Source organism: Hermetia illucens, chromosome 4 (genome assembly GCF_905115235.1).
Source record: "Hermetia illucens chromosome 4, iHerIll2.2.curated.20191125, whole genome shotgun sequence".
NCBI lineage: Eukaryota > Metazoa > Arthropoda > Insecta > Diptera > Stratiomyidae > Hermetia > Hermetia illucens.
Genome location: NC_051852.1, coordinates 82,263,775 through 82,284,191, shown reverse-complemented (window position 1 = coordinate 82,284,191; position 20,417 = coordinate 82,263,775). Strand labels below are relative to the sequence as shown.

The following is a 20,417-nucleotide window of genomic DNA, read 5'->3' as shown; positions in this document are numbered from 1 at the left end:
TCATAAACTTAAGATCAAGTAGGGTAACAGAGGGTTTCCCATTGCTACGTCTTTGGTCCATTTGTAAAGTTATCCCCTAAAAGTCAGATAGTTCTCTCTCATGAATCTCCGGTTTCATGGGCATACCGGTTTCCCGTTTCCACGTCAAGAATATGGGATTTTTCCTTAGCAATAACTCCTCCAAATATTCAAAAATAGCTGTGTCACTTATCACAGCCTTCTGAAGGCTTAATTGAGAAGGTCCTCAGCCGTCACAAAGACACTTCTGAGTCTAATCTTCTCTGTATGGCTGTATGGCTTATTGAATTCTCTTTATGCAAGCTAAACCCTACTTTTCACCTATTCGATAATATTCTTTTAAATCTATTCGACAGCCCTGCCTAGTAAAAGCGTTTCGATTCAAGACGCTGCAAGTAAAGCGTTATGAATTACTATTCTCAGAAGATATATATTTTCAGATTTGTATATTAAAAGGTGATTACATAACGAAGAAAGAGCACCCTTTACGGTCCCATTTAATAGCCAGGACAAATAATCATAAGCTGAATATCATTTACATAAATGCCCCATTTTCAGGTGTGTATAAACACGAACAGAAATTTCCCTTTCACACTACCGTTTCCGGGCCGCCACAACCAGCTTACGAAACGCTGAAGTGAAAATAGGGGTTGAAGGCGAGAGAAATTCTCGACGTTGAGCTTTCTTTTGGTAGATTTTCATTTCATTACGTATTGATTGTGTGGTGGAAGAGACATAGTCTGCCATAGTTAAAAAGAACATATCGATCGTAGTTGGACTGGCTTTAAGAAATTGTCTCGGGAAATCGACTACGGCGACAGCGGACTGGATTAGCAAGTGGAAAGTTGTGGTTGAGCCTCAGCGATTTTCAGACCGGTTATAATCTTTGGTTTTCTTGGGAAGTTCGTGTAGTGGAAGTAATTCAGATCCTTTTCAAGAAGTTCTCTTTGAAGTGTCCACTCGTACGACGACGAGTCCGGAGGTGCTAGTTTTGCAAATTGCGTGTGCATAACAGTGAAGTGCTAATCAAAGCTGATTAACTGTGATTATTTATTTGTATAGGGAGTAGTTTAGATCCGTGGTTTTTTTCTTATGTAAGTAACGAGGATAAAATTCAACTTTTAAAGTTTCAGATGGAAGAGGTTCCCACGATTGAAAATTCACAGATTTGCCCATCATCCATTTCTTCAACTTTTCTGTACCCAATCCTTGAAAATTGTTTTTTGACAGCGCAATCCTAAAATCCTACACGCTACTCTATCTCAGAAATAAAACAAAAATTATTTTCGAATCGTCTTCCTCAATTGTAAATGAATTGCTACAATCAAAGTTTACTCCTTATAGAGTGCTAGGGAAAACGCGGCATGCTTAAGAAAATTCCCTTACAAGCAAACTGCAACGTTCAGCTTCCTTCAATCATTACTAATTACCACGGTGGGCGGGTGGCTCCCAAGCATAAAAAGAAAATGAAGACAGGATCAAGGAAAGTAATAAGAAACGATCTTGGGGATGCAAAAAGGACTTTTCAGCATTAATTTCCCATCGTAAAGCTTGCAAGGGGACACACACATTTGTCCTCCACACCACGTTCTATAGAACGAGTATAAATCTGTCAGCCATTTCTGTTTTAGGGAATTACATCACCGCCGCCATGATACCGCCACCCCGACGTGGAATCCCTGACATTGGCATATATTTCCGTACTCGCACGACAGTAATAGGGGGGCGGTAGGTTATGTGTAATTGAGTCGCAAGAGAAGTGTAATGTATTTGCAGCTCCCATTCTCAGGGAGAAATTTATTGCCCTAGAATAACTTGGTTTTCATATGATTCGGAAAATAAACTTTTTCCCTTTCATCTTGTTCTTCTTCCTATTTCGCATAAGTTTGGGTGTACTTTCTTAAACTTTCTATCGATTTTCATACCTCGGAGCCTTTACTATATTCAGGGATTACAATTGGGTTTTCGGGGGAAATACATGCAGACATGTTAAATGGGTGTTGGGAGGGGTTCGATTTGATGCTATCAGGATCAAATTAGATTACTCGGCAGAGAGCGTAAATGTGTAAGGGATATTTAAATTTAATAGTGCTCAACAGGTACTAAATGTAGATAAGTTTCGTGCAATAGTTGGGTGCTCTATAGCGAAGAGGTCGGGAACATTTAACTAGCACTGGGCGTGATAGTCGATACCACTATCGAGAGGTATTAAAAGACTAAGTTCCGTATTGTGTTCCTTCTTTGAGCGTCTTGCAATCTGACTAAAATGGGTATTGGTCCAGAGCGGGTATTGGACTGTTTTAATTCTGAAACCTTTTCTTGTCGGGCACACATGACTGACTTTGGTTTATTGAAAAGGTAGAAATATGTATTTAAGTACAAGTTCATAGCGAGGCAACTATATCAAGTTCCCATTAACGTGTAGTTTCGTGATTCTAAATCTGATTCAAAATACGAGCAACACACAAGGTGATGAGGAGATGGTTAATGAATCGATAAAAAAGTCGCTGATGTATACAGTCGGAACAATTCTATAAAACATGTGCATATCTACGTGTTTTGCATTGCTGATAAGGTATTTTTTCCGAGGTAAGCCATTCACCTTGTTGTTAGATTGCCTAACAATATAGATACACCACGGGCAAATTTTTTTTTTTAAGTTAGTTATTAGAGTTAGAATTATCAATGGTTCGTAACGTTGAGAGAACCTTCTATCTACTCTATGATCAACATTTTCTTCTTTCTTCCGATCGGGATATTTTCCTATCGGAATGATTTTCACAACCACTTGAAGAACGTTGTCATTGATACGGCCACAAAGATACTTGATCCCAGCCGCAAGAAAAGTCGGAACGGCTGGTTTCACCATGAATGTAAGCTAGCAATGGAACGGAAGAATGCTGCATACCGAGTAATGTTGCATTCTCAAAGAACGCGGGCACGCGCAGAGACTTATCACAAACTCCGTCGAGCGGAGAAGCGACTTTACAGAAGGAAAAAAGAAGCCTGCGAGAACCAACAGGTCTGTGAACTAGAAAAGTACAGGACGCAACCGCAGCACGCGCGGTAGTTTTACCAATAAGGCAGCAGGATTAAGCCTTATACACTTCCATGCTCATCCTGCCGAGACAAAGAACGGAATTTGGTTTCCGACAGAATTGAAGTGATGGGTTCAGTATTTTGATGAAGTGCTCAACAACCAAAATATCAGCGAGTTGGAGGTCCCGCCAACTGAAGACGACGAACAAATGCTGCCACCACCAAGCATAGAAGAAACAGTCCGTGCAATTCATAGGCTTAAAACCCATAAGCCGCTAGGAGCCGATGGAATTACAGCCGAATTGGTTAAATATGGAGGCGACTAATTACACCAAGTGGTTCATCAACTGATGCTCAAAATATGGGACAAATCGAAAAAGCGAATCAATGCCTGACGACTAGCAACGAGGCATTATCTGTCTCATACATAAAAAGGGAGAAATCACACAGTGTAGCAATTATAGAGGTATCACGTTGCTGAGTACCATCTATAACATATTCTCCGCTATCTTGCTAAGTCGGATAGCCCCATATGCTCACAACATCATTGGCCCATACCAAAGAGGCTTCACTCCAGGCAAATCAGCAACGGATCAGATATTCTCTTTCTGCGGCAGGCGATGTAAAAACTGTTGGAATATTTACAACAGTTGCACCATCTTTTCATCGACTTTAAAGCCGCCTATGACAGCATAGCCAGGTTAAAACTATACACGGTCATGAGAGAATTCGGTATCCCAACGAAATTAATAAGTCTGACCTGACTGACTTTAACCTTGACCAATGCGTGAGGCCAGATAAAAGCAGCAGAATCACTCTCCCCACCCATTCAACATCAACAACGGTCTACGACAAGGGGATGCCCTATCATGGGTCCTCTTTAATCTGGCCCTGGAGAAAGTGATTCGCAAAACCGATGTAAATACGAGAGGCACCATTCTCTTCAACTGCACCCAACTTCTGGCCTACACTGACGATATCGATATCATGGGAAGAACAACCCGAGATGTACAGTCTACTTTCATCCAGATCGAGCAGGCGGCGCGAGATCTTGGGCTACAAAATAATGGAAGCAAGACGAAGTACATGGTGGCAACGTCAGCGCCAAAATTAAAAGAACAATATCGAATCGCACTGGTGAAGCAAAAACAATAAAGATAGAAGACTACAACTTTGAGACCATTGAAAATTTATCCTATCTAGGCCAAAAATCACAACCGATAACAGCGATGACGATGAAATCCGCACACGGTTGTTGTCAGTCAACAGAGCCTATTTCAGTTTACAAAAACTGTTTCGCTCGAAACGTGTCACCATAGGGTCAAGGCTCTTGCTGTACAAGACTATGATCTTGCCAGTCCTTACGTATTCCTCGGACACTTGGGTTCTCGAACTCTTGGTCGCGTTCGAGAGAAGAATGCAGTGCACTTTCACGGCAGCTGATGAAGGTGGTTATCATACGGATAATATTTCAGTATTTATCATTATCTTCTGTGATTTGACTAAAATTGTTTGTGCGTATAACACATCTTATTTTGTGAGAAGATACGCTGCTGGATATTATCCCCTTTATTCCCTCCTTTAACAAGGTGCTCCCATCAATAAGTGGTCGACACTTCTCCGTTTGTAATCTTGAAAAGTGAATCTATCTCTCTGGTTTCGATATATGTAATATCATAATCATTCTGTAGTTATTGCAACATATAGTAGTTTATCTCCCTTTTGCACGTATATTGGGCAGTATAGCATACACTAGCTAACATCAATCATCTGGTATTATTTTACCAACCAAAGGTAAAAATCAATAAAATAGACTTTATAATGCCCTTTTGAGAAGGTAAGATAGATGGATAGCTTCAGCCTGGAAGCCATCCAGTAGTCCACCGCAGCGTGTCAGGGGGTAGGTGAGGATAGTGCAAGGGCTTTGTAGCCTTGTAGGTTACTCGTTGAAGCTATCACTACACTTGGCAGTTATATAGGGATATAGTGAGTACCCATCAGATGAGAAGAACAACAAATTTGATAACGAGCGGGTGTGGATCGGCAGCATCAAAAACGTCACGCGGGCAACAATTTCAGTACTCGGCAAAGTACTCTTTTTGATCATCGGACTGAAGACTCCGCTATGTTTCGGGACGAATTCTAAAGGGCGTACATAGAATTTTCAAAAATGAATCCTTTGCATAGACCAAGCATTGTTAGGCTCTATGCGTCTCCGGCAACTCTGGGAACTTCATCTTAAATCAATGATGAGATTGCGTTTTTGAGCCTGCGATAGACTAACCCAAATTAGCACTAGCATTGTTAGCAAATGGATGAGAAATAAAGTGCAGAGGGCTCACCGAACGGATGGTATATCCCCAGTGAAACACCCGTAATTGAAATCCTCGATACACTAAAGAAGAAATTTTCTATCGTATGCAGTCCAAAATTATAAAGGAAAGTCAATATGACACTTAATAGCATAGATCCTTGTTATACGTTGGATTGTGAGGGGGATTACCTACCTTGACCCTAAAAAGGACACGGTGTAGGAACCTATAGATACAAGACCCATTACTTGCTTTCTAACCTTCAACCCTTAAATTCAATTATTTCTGGAAGGATCAAAGCGCGAGACGTACAATGTCCAAGGAACAAAAGTCGGCAAAAAATAACTCATTTTCGATTCGTTTTCGCTGTTCTCTCACTTCAATATTCATTCAGTCCACAAAAATGGACGAAGCTCGATCTTTACCAGGTAGGGCTGTCCGACTCTAATTGCTTTATACTTAATGATAGTGTTAGACGAAACTGACATTTGCCGAGATTGTGAGAAGTCGGAAAATAAAATCATTTATTCAGATGACTAGAAGGTCGCCAGTAGAGCATCTGCGTTTTTAACTAATTCAGCCCAAACATTTTCTGAAGGATTGCCGCTATCGGCGGTGTACTTAATAGTGATGTCATTATATTAAGTTGCAGAATTTCCAATTATCTGCCTCATATTCAGTGACTACTATCATCTGAAACTTCACTCGACATAGAGCAAACAATGCAATCGGGTCCGGATAGCTGAGTGGTTAGAGCACGGTCTTGAATGAAGTACTCTAACACACTTCAAGTCCCTGATAAGTGATAAGATTGTTATGCCAACGAGTATTAGACAATGCAGAGCTTATACAAAACTTATCAGGTGCTACCTGACCTCTGTCCTAGGAGCATCGTGATCAACTTTTTTTGCCCTGTTTATACAATTCATAATACGACATGAGTTTGAATTATATTCATAACAAAATGCGCTTAGTAAATTCAGGCCGAGACATCTATCTATCTAAGGTTTGTATAAGGATCCGAGGGAGTCCACAGTATAGTTGATAGCGGGCCGGACCAATTGGAAAGGAACTTTCTCCCTCTGTTGCTGGTCAGTGGGACCTCTGTTATCGGTGAGAGGTAATTTATAAGATAATATCTACTAACCACTTTGGTTACGCTTCTTCCAAGGGAAAGGTGAGGCTACGTCTAATGAGTTGCCTTTGCCATAAACTTGTGTGCAAGCTAGGAACGGCACGTCTATTCTTGGGACCAGCAATGGAAGAAGAAATTTTCGTTCCAATTGATCCAGTCCACCATCAAGTGAAAGAGGATTGGAACTCATTAAAGAAAACGTAAAATTCGAAGCACAAGTCGACAAATTCCATTGCTCGCAAACGATGCACACAGTGTTATTCCAGAAACGCCTACTACCTCGATGGCCTTTAATGGTGTTTGCCATTTATTAGAATGTTGGTGTGATGCTTGACAACAAACTTCAAATCATTCTTTATTATAAATACATCTTAGTTGAACTTCTGGATTGGCCCTTAGATTCTACTATCAACTCATGGGTGTCCATTCCGACTCTAGTTTTCCTGATCCTTTGGTTTTCTTTAAATAACGTAGAACTTTGATTGACGCATGCGTCTTCTTTGGACTTTGCATGATGGACCCTTAATAAAGGAACCGTACTGTTCCCACCTTTTTTTAATGACCTTCCTTCTATCCTCACCTACCCACCCTGCACTACTCGCTTAATTCATACACAACATCCTCAATGATTACGAACAACCTTTTTCTTTGTGGGTAAACTCTATCACTACTGAGGGCAGACCTAAGGGTGTTTTCTGCTTTTAGAGCTGTCTGAGATGCTGCAACGGTCGTCATCTCGTCGAGAATGATACCTATTGGCATGAACATATGCAATGCGAAGCCTATCTCTCCTTTGCCACAAACGAGGAACGCCGAAAGGGAGAGATCTACAAAAAGATGGCAAGAGCATTGGGAGTGCCCGGGAAAGGGTCGGTGGACACACAGCCTCATCCTTGCCATCAAGGGGTGGTTGGAGATATGGTACGGTGAGATTAATTATAATCTTACCCAGTTTCTCACGGCGCATGGAGGATATCGCCAGTACCTGGACTAGTTTAAATTGGATACTTCACACGATTGTCCAAACTGCAATGGTGTCTCAGAGGACCCAGAGCGCATATTCTTCCACTGAGGTTTGTGGTAAAAAACAAGGACCCAGATGACAGTAACATCAGATGAATGCACTGATGAGATATAGTGTGAAGATAACGATTAGCTGGGTTTTCTGACTGCACCACAATGCACAAGTTTCGTCTAATAAGTATTAGAACCATATCTGCTCTCAATCTCGTCGACGTTTTGAAATATGAAGATCTGAGTTCCGGGAGTTTTATAGAGTCCGTTTATATTTATGACGAGAATCCATTCCTGAAAGTTCAACGCATGTTTATCGTAATTTGATCTGGTCCCCAACGGAAGTTTCAGATTGACAATAATGATGAGAAGAGTGAAAGTAGCCAGTAAGGGCGATCAGAATAATTTTATTCATTTTTGTTAAGTTTAAGGGGGAGGAAAGGGTTCCCCTTAATGGGAATGGAGGTTGCAAGATGTTTTGTACAGAGTGTCCCTTGTGGGATATTAAATGAAAGGGTTCCATTAGTACTTTTCGAAACTGGCCCCATATTTGATATCGCGTGAAAGGGCGCGTGAGTGAGGGCTCAAAATATGACCCCAAAAATGGTAACAGGTCTTGTTCCTATCCTATCCAATACACTGTTGTAAACAGCTATGTTTATTTCATTCTTGTAGTTTGAAAAAAATGAAGGAATGTTTTGGGTTTTTAGCCATGTACGAATAGCATCTAAGGGTAATAGAAAATTGGCTTCAAATGTGGAGGATGAGGGCAAATGAGCAAAAAAGAGAGAGAGAGGCAAAAAACATTCACTTTGGGAAAAAAAGTTGACCGCAGGTGCAAATCAGCAACATCGTCAAACCTTAATCAAATTATGAGAAATATGTGTCCATACACCTTGATAAAAGCCACACTAATAAGCGGAACACTCAAACCAAGAACCAACAGCTCCATCTTACTTCCAGAAGTTTTTGGTCGATGCCCCACAAAAAATCACCACTTCCTTTGAACTGTAAATTTTGGGTCTGCATGCACGTATATAAATTGATCGAAAATATGATTTACTTCATGCACAAAAGTATACATATGTACATATATAGTTCTTTGGACCCCCCATTCATATGAGCTCATTTTGTTGTGGTATTAACGAATTGGTATGTGACGATGATGTCATGCATGTTGTAAATTGCACGAAATTTCTAAAAAATGGAAAAATTTCATCCTCTATAACTTTGTTAATAATAGTTGGTTTTTCTCGACCAAATTGTGCCTTATATTTTTCCATATACCAATGCTAAATTTTGTACTTCTAGGATGAAATTAAGGCGTTTCCGGGTAAATTTCTAAAATATGGAAATATACTATTCTTAACTTTATTTGTGCAGATATCGAAACCGGATGTATTTTGAGTTGTACCACTGCGATTTTTTTTCGGAAATTCACAAAAAATAGAAAAGTTTCACCTTCTACAACTTTGTTAATAATAGTTGGATTCAAACCTCACCAAATTTGTGCCTTATGTTACTCCTTACATCAATGCCAAGTTTTGTATTTCTAGGATGGGGGGGCTGTCGCGGAAATGTCTAAAATATGACAATATGCTATTATTAACTTGGTGAAAAAAATTTACATCCTCTTATTATGTATGGGGAGCCCCTCTCAAACACAAAACAAAATGACGATATGTAATAGGATTCACAGACGACACCTTCTTACAAAATTTCATGACAATCAGTTTAGCCGTTTTCGAGTAAATCGTGTGTGACAGACAAAAAGATAGACATTGAATCGCTTTTAAAAAAGATTTTAATAAGGCATTTTAAATGGGGTTGGGGAGGATGGATTTTATTATTTTACTAGAATGTCAATTATTTTCGTTAATTATGACGTGAGCATCTTATTTGCATGGCTTGCAGCAAATTCGCGCGAAATTGAAAAGTGCTGTAACTTTAATACTAATAGCGGGATTGTCATGAAAGGCAGGCGTATGCGCGATGCTAAATTTGGTACTCCTAGGATGAACATAAGGAGGGTTCCTCAGTCAATTTATAAAAGTTGGTTATATTCTGTTAGTAAGTTTAGTTGAGCAGATATCGGAATGAAACATATTTTGAGGCCTAAATTATATATAAGCGCACCAGCCTTTTTTGGATTTTTGGTTTGGGTAGTTTCCGAAAGTGAGTCCTGCCTCACTTTAAGTGTGTAAATGTTGACTCTTTACTCGCCAACTTTCCAATTGACTCGAAAACTATCTAAATTTATGTCACTCTCTGCATGCGTGGCATTCCATAGTTCTCATATGTCCACCAAATTTCATTCGGATCGGTTTAGCTGTTTTGGAGAAAAGTGCGTGCGACAGACAAACAGATAGTGAACCGATTTAAATCAGGTTTTGTTTTACACAAAACATTAAAAATTTAACTTTCTAGCTGGTACTTTACTACTAAGCAAGTTGTAATTGGTTGTTCATTGTGACTCCTTTTAGTACATTGCTACTTCGCAATCGCAAAACACACCCTGTAGTCACCTCAAAACTTCACAGTTGAGATAAATACTGCTAATTAGAACCATAAGCACTTCATGGGGCTTTTTCTTGCCAAATTGATACCGGCAACGAATTAAGAGGGTCGTCAATGGTTTATGATTAAATGTTGTAAAGCGCGAATGACACATGATGGAAAAGCACGGTCTTGAGGAACGGAACGATGATGGTGAAAATTATGTGACTTTCTGGTTATTGGTGGGACATTGGTCAAGCACGGAGCCTTCCACAAGGTCAGTCGAGTGTCGACTGTCCGGCAACCTACATCTAATCAGATCAAGCACACAGAAAGAAAGTTATGTTTTGGATGTGTGAAACAAGAGAGGCGCTAACATCGGCCTCGAACGAGGTCATCATCCAAGGGTCGTTTGCCTACGCTTACGTATTGCCCTTGCAACTATCTTCGTGCCCACCAATATTCTTTGCGGAAGATATTAGCGAACCGTTGGCTGCTCTTCTCTCCGGCACACATGAGGTTATTAGTCACGTCACGAAGAGCTACTATAAGGTTGGGCTGCCTGCCGAAACTTGAAAGCGGATTGACGAGCAGAACTGAAATCTCGTATTGTCGCTGCGAATGGGGAGGAAAATTATGCACTTGAGCTTTGTTACCGCGGTAAATCTCAGGAAGGGCAACATAGCGTGCACCCCAACAAACGGAAATTTGTTAGTACGCTAATCAGGCAGCACCACGGAAGAACTTGCAGGCGATCGTAAGTCTATTGATGGCTCTCTTGTGGATGATTTATTTTTACATTAACGAACAAGTTACTTATTACCCTCAGAAGCAGAACCTTAATCTATATATGCTTAAAACTACTGAAAGAACAGAAGTTTAAGTGACGAATCTGTTGTGCATTATAATGGCAAAGTCTTGAATTGGGGAAATTGAAAATATATTTCATGCTCGGCGAAGGGCGCGTTAAAAATGTGGTGTATTATAAGACGCAGGACCACAAGTGATGTCGTTAGAGGCGGAGCCGTCTATCACACCGGGAATTTTGAAAAATGTGCACAAATGCAGGCAGCATCTACACTGCTGTAGGAAGGGGAATTTCAGATCGGATCAATCGAATGGGATACTCCACACGCAGACAATTTTTCTTAAAGAAGAGGGAGCGGGTGAATTTATATTGTACCTTTTCAAGGGTAAGACACTCATTGTAACGGAAGGGCGATTCGATCCCTGAGTAGCATTTGCGGGTACTTCCCACGATGGAGTTGGACAGAGTTATAGAGGGTTGGATGGAGTGAAAATCAGAGGAGAAACGAAGTATTAAGCCCGACAATTTCGCAGCCTTTGAGGTCTTTGGTGTAGTTCTGATATGAAAAGTACTTTCTGTAAAGAGAGTGAGAAAAGGAAATGGGTGCGAACACAGAATGGTACTTTCTCACGTTTAGCGCTAAACTGTTATCAGAGCACCAGCCAACCGCAGGGTTTAGATTTGATGTAAATGAGGCACAGTCCAAAGATAGATAGTGGAAAACAACTTAAAGTCGTCGGTATAGAGCAATCAAGGACAAGTAAGGAAGGACGGAAGTTCGTTGATAAAGAATAAAAATAAACAAGTCGGGAAACCGGAAGCTGAACGCTTCAGGTATGAAAGGTTTTGTGTATATATATTAAGACATTAGGATGTGCATTTGCCCTTGAAGTGTGTAGCACGTAATATATGCATATATTATATGAGAATATCTACTTTCGGGTGATATTGCCATTCTTAGTCTTGAATTTGTAAAGAAGCGATAAATGTATCCTATTATAATTTAGTAATAGTGTGATTTCCACCACATGGTAGGATCATGCTCTATTTTATAGCCTACATTACTGCAAAATTACGTGGTGCTAGAATGCACTTAAGAGGGTTAAGATTATAGCAATATACTATTATTAACTTTATTTGAAAGGATATCGGTCTAGAAAGTATTTAGGAGCCTAGGCACCATATAGTGGCAGTACCTTGATTTTTTTCATATTTTTCGGTTGGGTAGTTTCTGAGAATGGATCCGTTAAAAAAATGATCATTTCCCGCACTCCCGATCTTTGCAACAAACGTCAAAACTAAGGCTTCGGGAAGTACTAATCGGCACCTTTCATTTGATACCCCACGTGATTATATTTGATGAAAAAAATGTTCACTCTCCTTTTGCATGCATGGGGATGCCTTCCTAAATTCGAGGTGGAATGTTATAACTCACTGCATGCGTGAGCGTTTACGGTTCCCACCTTTTCACCAAATTTGGTGTCAATCGCTATAACCGTCTTCGAAAAAAATGCATGTGGCGAAGAAACAGACAGACAGACGGATAGACAAACAGTAAATTGATTTAAGTAAGGTTTCGCTTTACAAAAAACCTTAAAAAGGGCCCAGAATAGAGCGTTGTGGTACGCTGGAGGGGGTGGAGAAAGAAAAAAATGCGGCAGGATCGATGATATCGGAACCCTGAGAGAGGAGGGTTTGGATAGAGGTATTGGGGGGAGCCTCTTCCCGCAGTCCAGGAAAATGGTACCCTTCAAGGTTGTTGTTGAAAATTGTGGAGTGGAGAGATGGATTGACCAGTTTTAAGCAGAATAAGTTTTGAAAGATTGTCGACACTAGGGTCGACATTCATTGTTACTCCCATTTATTTTCAAGTGTAGGAAGTCGGAGATTTTTTCCAGTGGCTGCAAGGAAGGGATGATTGCTAAGACGGCGAAGAAGGGCATCCGTCCTGAGTGCGACAAGTGAAGGTGCATTTAAGTGCTCCCCACCGAAGATCTTAACTAAAATCACCTAATAATGGAACAAAAATTGCCTCGATATAAAGCATAGTAGTTTCCGTTCTGGATTTTCCTGTACCGACCACATTAACACGGTTTGGATCATTGCCGAACAGTGCATAGAAATTCAGCACCGCTTCACCTGCTCTCCATCGATTTCGAGAAAGCTTTCGAAAACGTGAGCATAGCGTAGGGGACATATGATCGCGATTAATGTTACTTGCAGCATCGAGGTAAAATATCAGAGGAATTTGAAGTCCAAAGTGGAGTCCACCAGAACTACATCTTCTCACTGATTCTTTTTCTTCTTATTATCGATGATGTTTTCGTTGATTTCTTGGCTACAGGATGTGGCCAGTGGATCTAAATGGTGTTCTATTGTATAAATCATTACACGCCTATACAGAAGATATTTATATCCTGAAACGATCGAAAGAGAGCACGAAGAAGGCCTTGGTTGGCTTAAAAATGAACGAAGAGGAGATGAAAGTCATGACACAAACTAGAAGGAAGATCCAATAAAAGAAAACAGTAATTGTAAGCGGTTACAACTTGAAATAAGTCGACAGTTTTGAATACTTAGGCAATCTCATAAAGGCCAACAATTAAATAGACGAAATCAACTGGCGAGTTATGCTAACCAACAGAATAGTTTACCTCGTACTGTCGATTCTAAAAAATAAAAATGTATACAGAAAAACAAAGTTCACAACATATATGAAACATATATGAAACTTTGCTGCCCTGGGTTTTATAGCCAGGATAAAACTGGTCATGAGAGAATTCGGTATCCTAACGAAATTGATAAGACCGACTAGGCTGACCCCGACCAATGTACGAGGACAGATAAAAGCAGCAGGATCACTTTCGAGACTAGCGCCAAAAACCGAAGAACGAATAACATCGAATCGCACTGCTCAAACGAAAACAATAGAAATAGGCGACTACGACTTTGAGTCCCCCTCTCTAGGTTTGAAACCGATAACAGCTTTGAAATCCACGCACGGTTGTTGGCTGCCAATAGAGTCTATTTCAGCTTACAAAAACTATTTCGCTCAAAACGTCTCACCATAGGCTCAAAGCTCTTACTGTACAAGACCATGATCTTGCTAGTTTTCATGTATTCCGCGAAGCCCTGGGTTCTTGCACAAAAAATTGTGAATTCAATGAATGATACAACGACCATCTTTCTATGGATAAAATCCGGCTCAAGTGATTGCAGTGGGCGGGTCACCTAATCCGTATGGATGGGGATGATCCAGCCCGGAAAGTGCATAAGGGTAGAAAAGAAGGCGAGGCAGACCCTGACTGAGATGGAGCGATGACATAGGTCATCATAGGCCAGATAACTTTTAGGGATATCGAACCCTCCCGACCTCGGTGTAAAATCTTCCTTACTAAGGCAGGCCTAGACCAGATACCGGTTGTTGCGCCATTGATGATGAAGTCAGTTTATTACTCCTTCTGATTGGATCAATTTCATTCGAAGTTGCAATTGTTAGTTTCCATCTAGCTATTCTGCTAGTGGAAAGTCCGCTGGAGGGATATGTTCCTGAGTGGTGCTTATAATTTTCGTGATTTTCCATTTTGCACGATAATGCGTCTGTCTACGCAAAAACTTGGGGATTTGGGTTGACCTGTTGCTTGTACCGGTAGCAACTCACTTTGACGATGTTAAATAATATAGCATATCTTCCTTCAAAACCTCATTCATTCTATGCTCCTGTACCGGGATGGCTAACGCTGTCATCCACCATATTTGGAAGCCATTCCACTAGCTGCCCCGTGCACTCTCTGCAAGATGTCTCCAACTCTTTCCGTCTGCGTATCTGTTATTCTATAAGTCTGCCAAATTGCCTAGAAATATACAAAAAAGAAATCAAAATTCAGAGCATATTGACATAAATTTAGTGGCGATGTTGGAACTATGAACCTATGCAGCGAATGGCGTTATACGTTGAATTTAAGAGGAGTCTCCGATACATTCAAAGTAGAGAACTCACTTTTTCCAAATATAGGAACGTGGGGTATCAAATGAAAGGAAAGAAGTTAAACTTTCTGGAGTGGGTTTAATTCTGTGCCTGAGTGGGAATTCATAATTAAAGAATCTAAAAATGTCTACCTAATAAAAAAAAGATATCTGAAACGCCGTGCTTCCGATTTGTTGGATAACTTCGCGGCCAATTTTATCTGCTTCTTGTAAAACTGAACGGGAAAAATGAATTATCAAATACGCTTTCACAAGTTGTAACTACGTATCGTTACACCAATGCAAACTATTATTAAGATGCTTTCAATTAGAGTTTCAGGTGATTCGATTTCTTCCAGATTCGGCTGGACAATAATTTTCTTTACATTGTCAAAGGAACGAAGCATTCAACAGGAGTGGCATAGGGGCCTTATTTTAGATAAATGTCGATTGAACGGTCCGAATGTGCAAAGTTCATACAAAAAAGAAAGCTTCTCCTTCAAAGCTGATGAATAACACTTTTTGTCAAATAAGTTCGCACTTCTAAACAATTCTTGGTAGTTTTGTTGGTTATCTAGTTTATTACTAACTGAAGCTGTGCCTAGTGTGGGCGGAATCACAATGCCATCGACGTAAATTTGCAGAAACCAGTCCAACCTTTGATATTTCCTGGAAAAATTGAAGCTTTTAATCCTCCCTCTTCACCCAAGGTCACCGTTTCATAATTTTGGCTGCCGTGGATTATCTTCAAAAGGTTGCTAACCTTCCATACTATATTTAGGCTGCCATCTGGGAAATTTATTCGTATTTACATGCTTTTGTTTAACATACAAGCAAATTTCGGTAATGTGCTCGATGTGTAAGAGAATTAACATGACTTAAATTAATTGAAGTTTCTGTAATGCTCCATTCTCTTTGAAAATGACGTATTCACGTCTCGTCGCTGATGAATGAATTGAAATTAACAAAAGGCATAATTACACGTAAAAGTAGAAACCATATTTATGCCTCTATTCAATAGCACAATTTACATTTACTGCAAAATCCATGTTGAAGTTATGTTTCCACTACTGGAATGGGGATATAAGTTGGAGACATGCGGATAGAGACCATATAAACACGAAGGTACACATAAAATCTTTGCTCTACTGAAATGGTGTACAATGTATCTTCGACACAGAGAGCTTTGTTGAAAGGACCCTTGAACTCAATTATATTGTATCGATGGAGCTTGACCTTTGACGGCGGTTCGAGAGAATATAGGCTAACACTTAGCTATGTAGAGTCTTGAGAAAAGTATCGTACGAATATGCATCCCCTCCCATAGTCATAAAATAAATCGAATCCTATCAAACTTCATAAATTTGATGTGCTGTGTATTGATGAATTTTTATTTTTCTCTTCTTATTGCAGATATAATGGAGCATTAGGAGTGATAATAAAACATTACCCCGCTGACAAAGCGATTAATCTCACTTCCATCCAGCCCATCGCTACTATACGCGTACGTTGCTATTCCTTAATTCTTGGGATCGAGGAATAGATCGTAAACGCAAGCAGACATGGAGCATTTTTCGAATAACGACAGCGGCGGAGGATACAACGAGTATATGGCGGATCAGATGGGTCCGCCTGGAGGAATGCCTGCTGCTCGTCCGAGAGTTATACCCGACGCCGAGGGAGAGGTTGACCCAAATATGTAAATATGCATAGGCGTCTTTTTGTTATATACCCGAAGAAATTGTTATTTAATTGTAACAAATATGATATTTATGCATATATCTTCTTAAGTAGACGTTATTGAAGATACCGGTTGTTAATGATTGTTCACGAAGAAAACTTGCCCTACTGAACTCTTATGTGTCATCTTCCTCGTAGCACCTTGGAATAGCTCGTTTGGGGTGCATTTTAAATAAACATAACGTAATGACATATACATACTTATATATATGGTAAATTTAAAACCATTCTCAATTGCTATGAAAGAGTGTGCATATTCTTTTTCGAGCAATCATTTTCATTTACGAATATTTTTTAAAACAGGGGTTCATTTAGTAAAGTAAAATTTCACCCAATGCTGTTGAGTACACGCCCAGCATTCATATAAGTGGATACGAAGCTTGTCTAATATCTCCGCTAGACTGAAGGGTATGCTCTTGGGGGATTGAGTCTACTACGAGGTCTGTCCACAGTGAAAATAACCAGATTTCATAGTCACAGCCATTTAGGGGAATCTCTCGATGATTCAGGTCTAATCGCCTTCTGTTAGTACACGGCTTTCCTCCTATCCTATACTAAAAACGAAAAAAAAATCCTAAAAGAAAAATTGGAAACCTTAAGCTAGGCGCGGTATAAAAGGTTTTGTGTTTCCCTACGTGAGGAATCATGAGTGCACGACAGTTCCACAAATAATTTGGTCTGGAAAGCACTGTATTGACAATTGTCAACCTCATATGTTTAACACTAGGAGTTCAATATGTGAAGAGGTTAACCTACAACAGATAAATACAAGTCGGAATACCGGAAGCTGGCACTTCGGGTATAAAAGTTTTGTGTTCATCTTATGTGAAAAATTTTCTATGCATATTTCTCCATTCGTATATGGCTAAAAGCCCAAAATATTCCTTCATATTTTTTTGAAACTACATTGATTGATTTGATTTGATTTATTTTCTAAATGGTAACAATAGTGACAACTAGACAATGATTACTTAATGCTAGCTTAAATAACGGCTAATAGATCTTAACGCTATCAAACGGGTGACTATAACATAGTTTGGCCAACCCGACCTTCTCTGTAATTTACTTTACTGTGTATATTGTTATTTATATACATTGATCTTGACAATTTTTAATAGAACTTGGCATTTTCAAACTGCGCCCGCACTAAGGGCGCGAGAAGGTATACATTTTACTTACTTAACCTAGTTAAAAATAACCTAACTTATTTTACTTAACCTAGCTTAACCTAACATAAATAATTCTTAACTACTATATATGATACAATGAGCACATTACAATTTTCTGTGCTTATCCTCTATCCACCCCTACCAGGCAAGGAGTTTCAAAAAGGGTTAGGATTTTCGGTCTGAGAGATGAACTCACGATTGGGCAGGGCCTTAAGAATGTGGCCAATGGGGAGGTTTTACCCTGTTGGTAGAGATGCCGAATTAATGGGTTGGGGTGGTCCTCCGTTCTTTCGAAGAACCTTTCCATTATTGTGAGAACGTGTTCTCGAAGTGGTTTGATTTTGGCTCGCCTATACACTTCGGCGTTTTTTCCGATCTTTTTGGTTTTCCAGTTGTAAGACAAGCCTGTGCAATGTCTAAGGATTTGGCGTTCGAATGACTCGCATTTTGCCATGGCTTGGTTGGAGCATGAGATCCAAGTTGGTGCACCGTAACAGATAACGGGTCTTATAAGGGCCTTATACAGGGTCAGTTTGGTTTTGGTGCTGAGACCTACTGTCTTGCGAAGAAGATAGTAGATGCTACTGACTGCACCGCGTGCCTTGCTGATAGCGAGCTGAAGGTGGGGTTTGAACTTGAGGAGTTCATGCAGGGTTACTCCCAAGTATTTGCCTCTAGAATCTAAATATCTAGATTTTCTCCTAAAAGTGCAGATTTGCGTTTTTCCCTCATTAATCTTGATTCCTCAACTACGGTAGTACCTGCAGAGATTTACAATGTGTTTCTCAACCGCTTTGGCTGCCCTGTTGGGGTGGAGGTTCGAAGCGAAGATAAGCGTGTCATCGGCGAATTGGATCAGTTCAACGCCGTCATCGGGGATCGGAACGCCCGCCGTGAAGATGTTATAGAAGGTTGGCCCAGAAATGAGTCCTTGGGGTACACGCGACGTTACCGGCAAGAGATCGGAGAATTCATTCCCCACGCTGACATAAAAGTGCCTATCTTCGAAAAAACTTAATGCAAGTCTAATTATCGGGATTGGGAATTCATTATCTATTAATTTGTATATAAGTCCGTTTACCCACACGGAGTCGAAGGCCTTTTCTAAATCTAACGCACATGCTACTGTGGGTTTGTTGATGACGTTAAGTCTTGAGACGACCATGTCGTGAAGGTTGCTCAGTGCGTGCTGGGTTCCGTGTTTGGCGCGGAATTCGAACTCAGGGATAATTTTGTTGAGGTTGAAGTGATGGACTAGCTTAATTGTCCATGGTTTCTCAAACAGTTTGCCAAGGTTGGATAATAGAGAAATGGGCCTGAAATTGCTTGGCTCGTTGGAGGTTCCTTTTTTCCGGATCGCAATAATTTTTGCGATCCACGTGGATGGAAAGTAGCCGTTATTAATACAGTTGTTGAAAACTGCTAATAAAAACTTCAGTGAGGCTCTGGGGAGGTTCTTTATGACAAAGTTTGGGATATCGTCAGGCCCGGCTGACCTTTTACCGTTGAGGTTTCTGGTTAAGTCGATGAGTTGGGGTAAACTCAGAAAATGTTGCGATTCCGATGGCTTGACTGAGGTGTTGGTTGTGGTGAATTTAGTTAGCTTCTTGGAGCTCTCAGAGACGAAGGCCTGACTTTCATGTGGAGCATGATATCGTGAGGAACTGAGTTATATTGTAACTCGTCGACTTTGATAAGCCTTGTGTTTCTGCTTGTAGCAGTATTAATGGCATCTTTGGCCAAGGTGATGGCTTCGTCGATCTCCATGTCTGATAGATTGCGGTCAGTTGCGAGTTTTTTCAAGTTCAGCCTTGGTGCAAGGTCTGCCTTGAATTTGTCCCAGTGTGGGCGAAGGACCTTACGGTGGTCATCACTCGCTTTCGCAGTTGGGACGACGAGGATAGTTTAAGTTGTACTGCGAAATGATCAGACATGCCTGGTAGAGTATTGCAAGATATCACTTGAAAGTTCAGGGAAGTTTCCTCAGATAGGAGGAAGTAGTCAATGGTTGATTGGCTACTGGGTCTTGTCGGAGTATCTGGCAAGACCAAATCGACATAGGCTGGCTAGTAAGGGTCTTGGATCCATTTAAGCAGGGTTTCCCCATTTCTGTTGACTGCCGTATCGCCCCAAGAGGTGTGCCTAGAGTTGAAGTCGCCACCGAAAATGAGGTACTTGTACTTTAAGTGGAGAATGCCCAAGAACTTAAGATCTTGTCCCAGTTGCTCAATTAGACAGTTGCATTTGATGTAGACGGAAACTACCAAAATCCATCTACCATCAGTAGCGGAAAAGGTAAGCAGGTTTCGTATAACGACTTCCTCAAATTCATAGTCTTTTCTGACTAAAAAGGCAGCGCCAGTGTTGTTGTCGTTCCGGATAATATTATACCCGGTGAATTGCACGTTATGCCTGCTATTGAGGTGAGTTTCTGAAACGCAGTATAAGTCTGCTTTCAGACGGTCGATCGACACTTGGGCAGTGGCACGTTGGGCGTGTGAGATCAGGGACGCGGAGTTAAAGGTGACGATATTTAACTCCATAGATTCATTATAAGTTTTATTGCAGCGAATTGCCGCTGCTCGTTGGTGGAGGCCGTCTCGAGGGATTGCACCAATTCGCGGAAGGCGTTTGGTGTGGGGATGGGAGCAGATTGTGCTGCCACTCTTGGTAAAGAGTTCCTGGCAGCTTGCGCGTACGATACGCTGGGTCTGGCCAAG

At 40.6% G+C, this 20,417-nt stretch overlaps 1 protein-coding gene across 1 annotated transcript in view; it reads left to right on the top strand.

Moving 5' to 3' along the window:
• The first annotated feature begins 735 nt into the window (after nt 1-735).
• LOC119655395 (major facilitator superfamily domain-containing protein 6) overlaps nt 736-20,417 on the top strand; it is a 59,372-nt gene continuing 39,690 nt past the window's right edge. The window contains exons 1-2 of the mRNA XM_038061272.1: nt 736-1,112; nt 16,202-16,487. Coding sequence (XP_037917200.1) covers nt 16,351-16,487 — 137 coding nt within the window. The 5' untranslated portion in view covers nt 736-1,112; nt 16,202-16,350. The remainder of the gene's footprint in view (nt 1,113-16,201; nt 16,488-20,417) is intronic.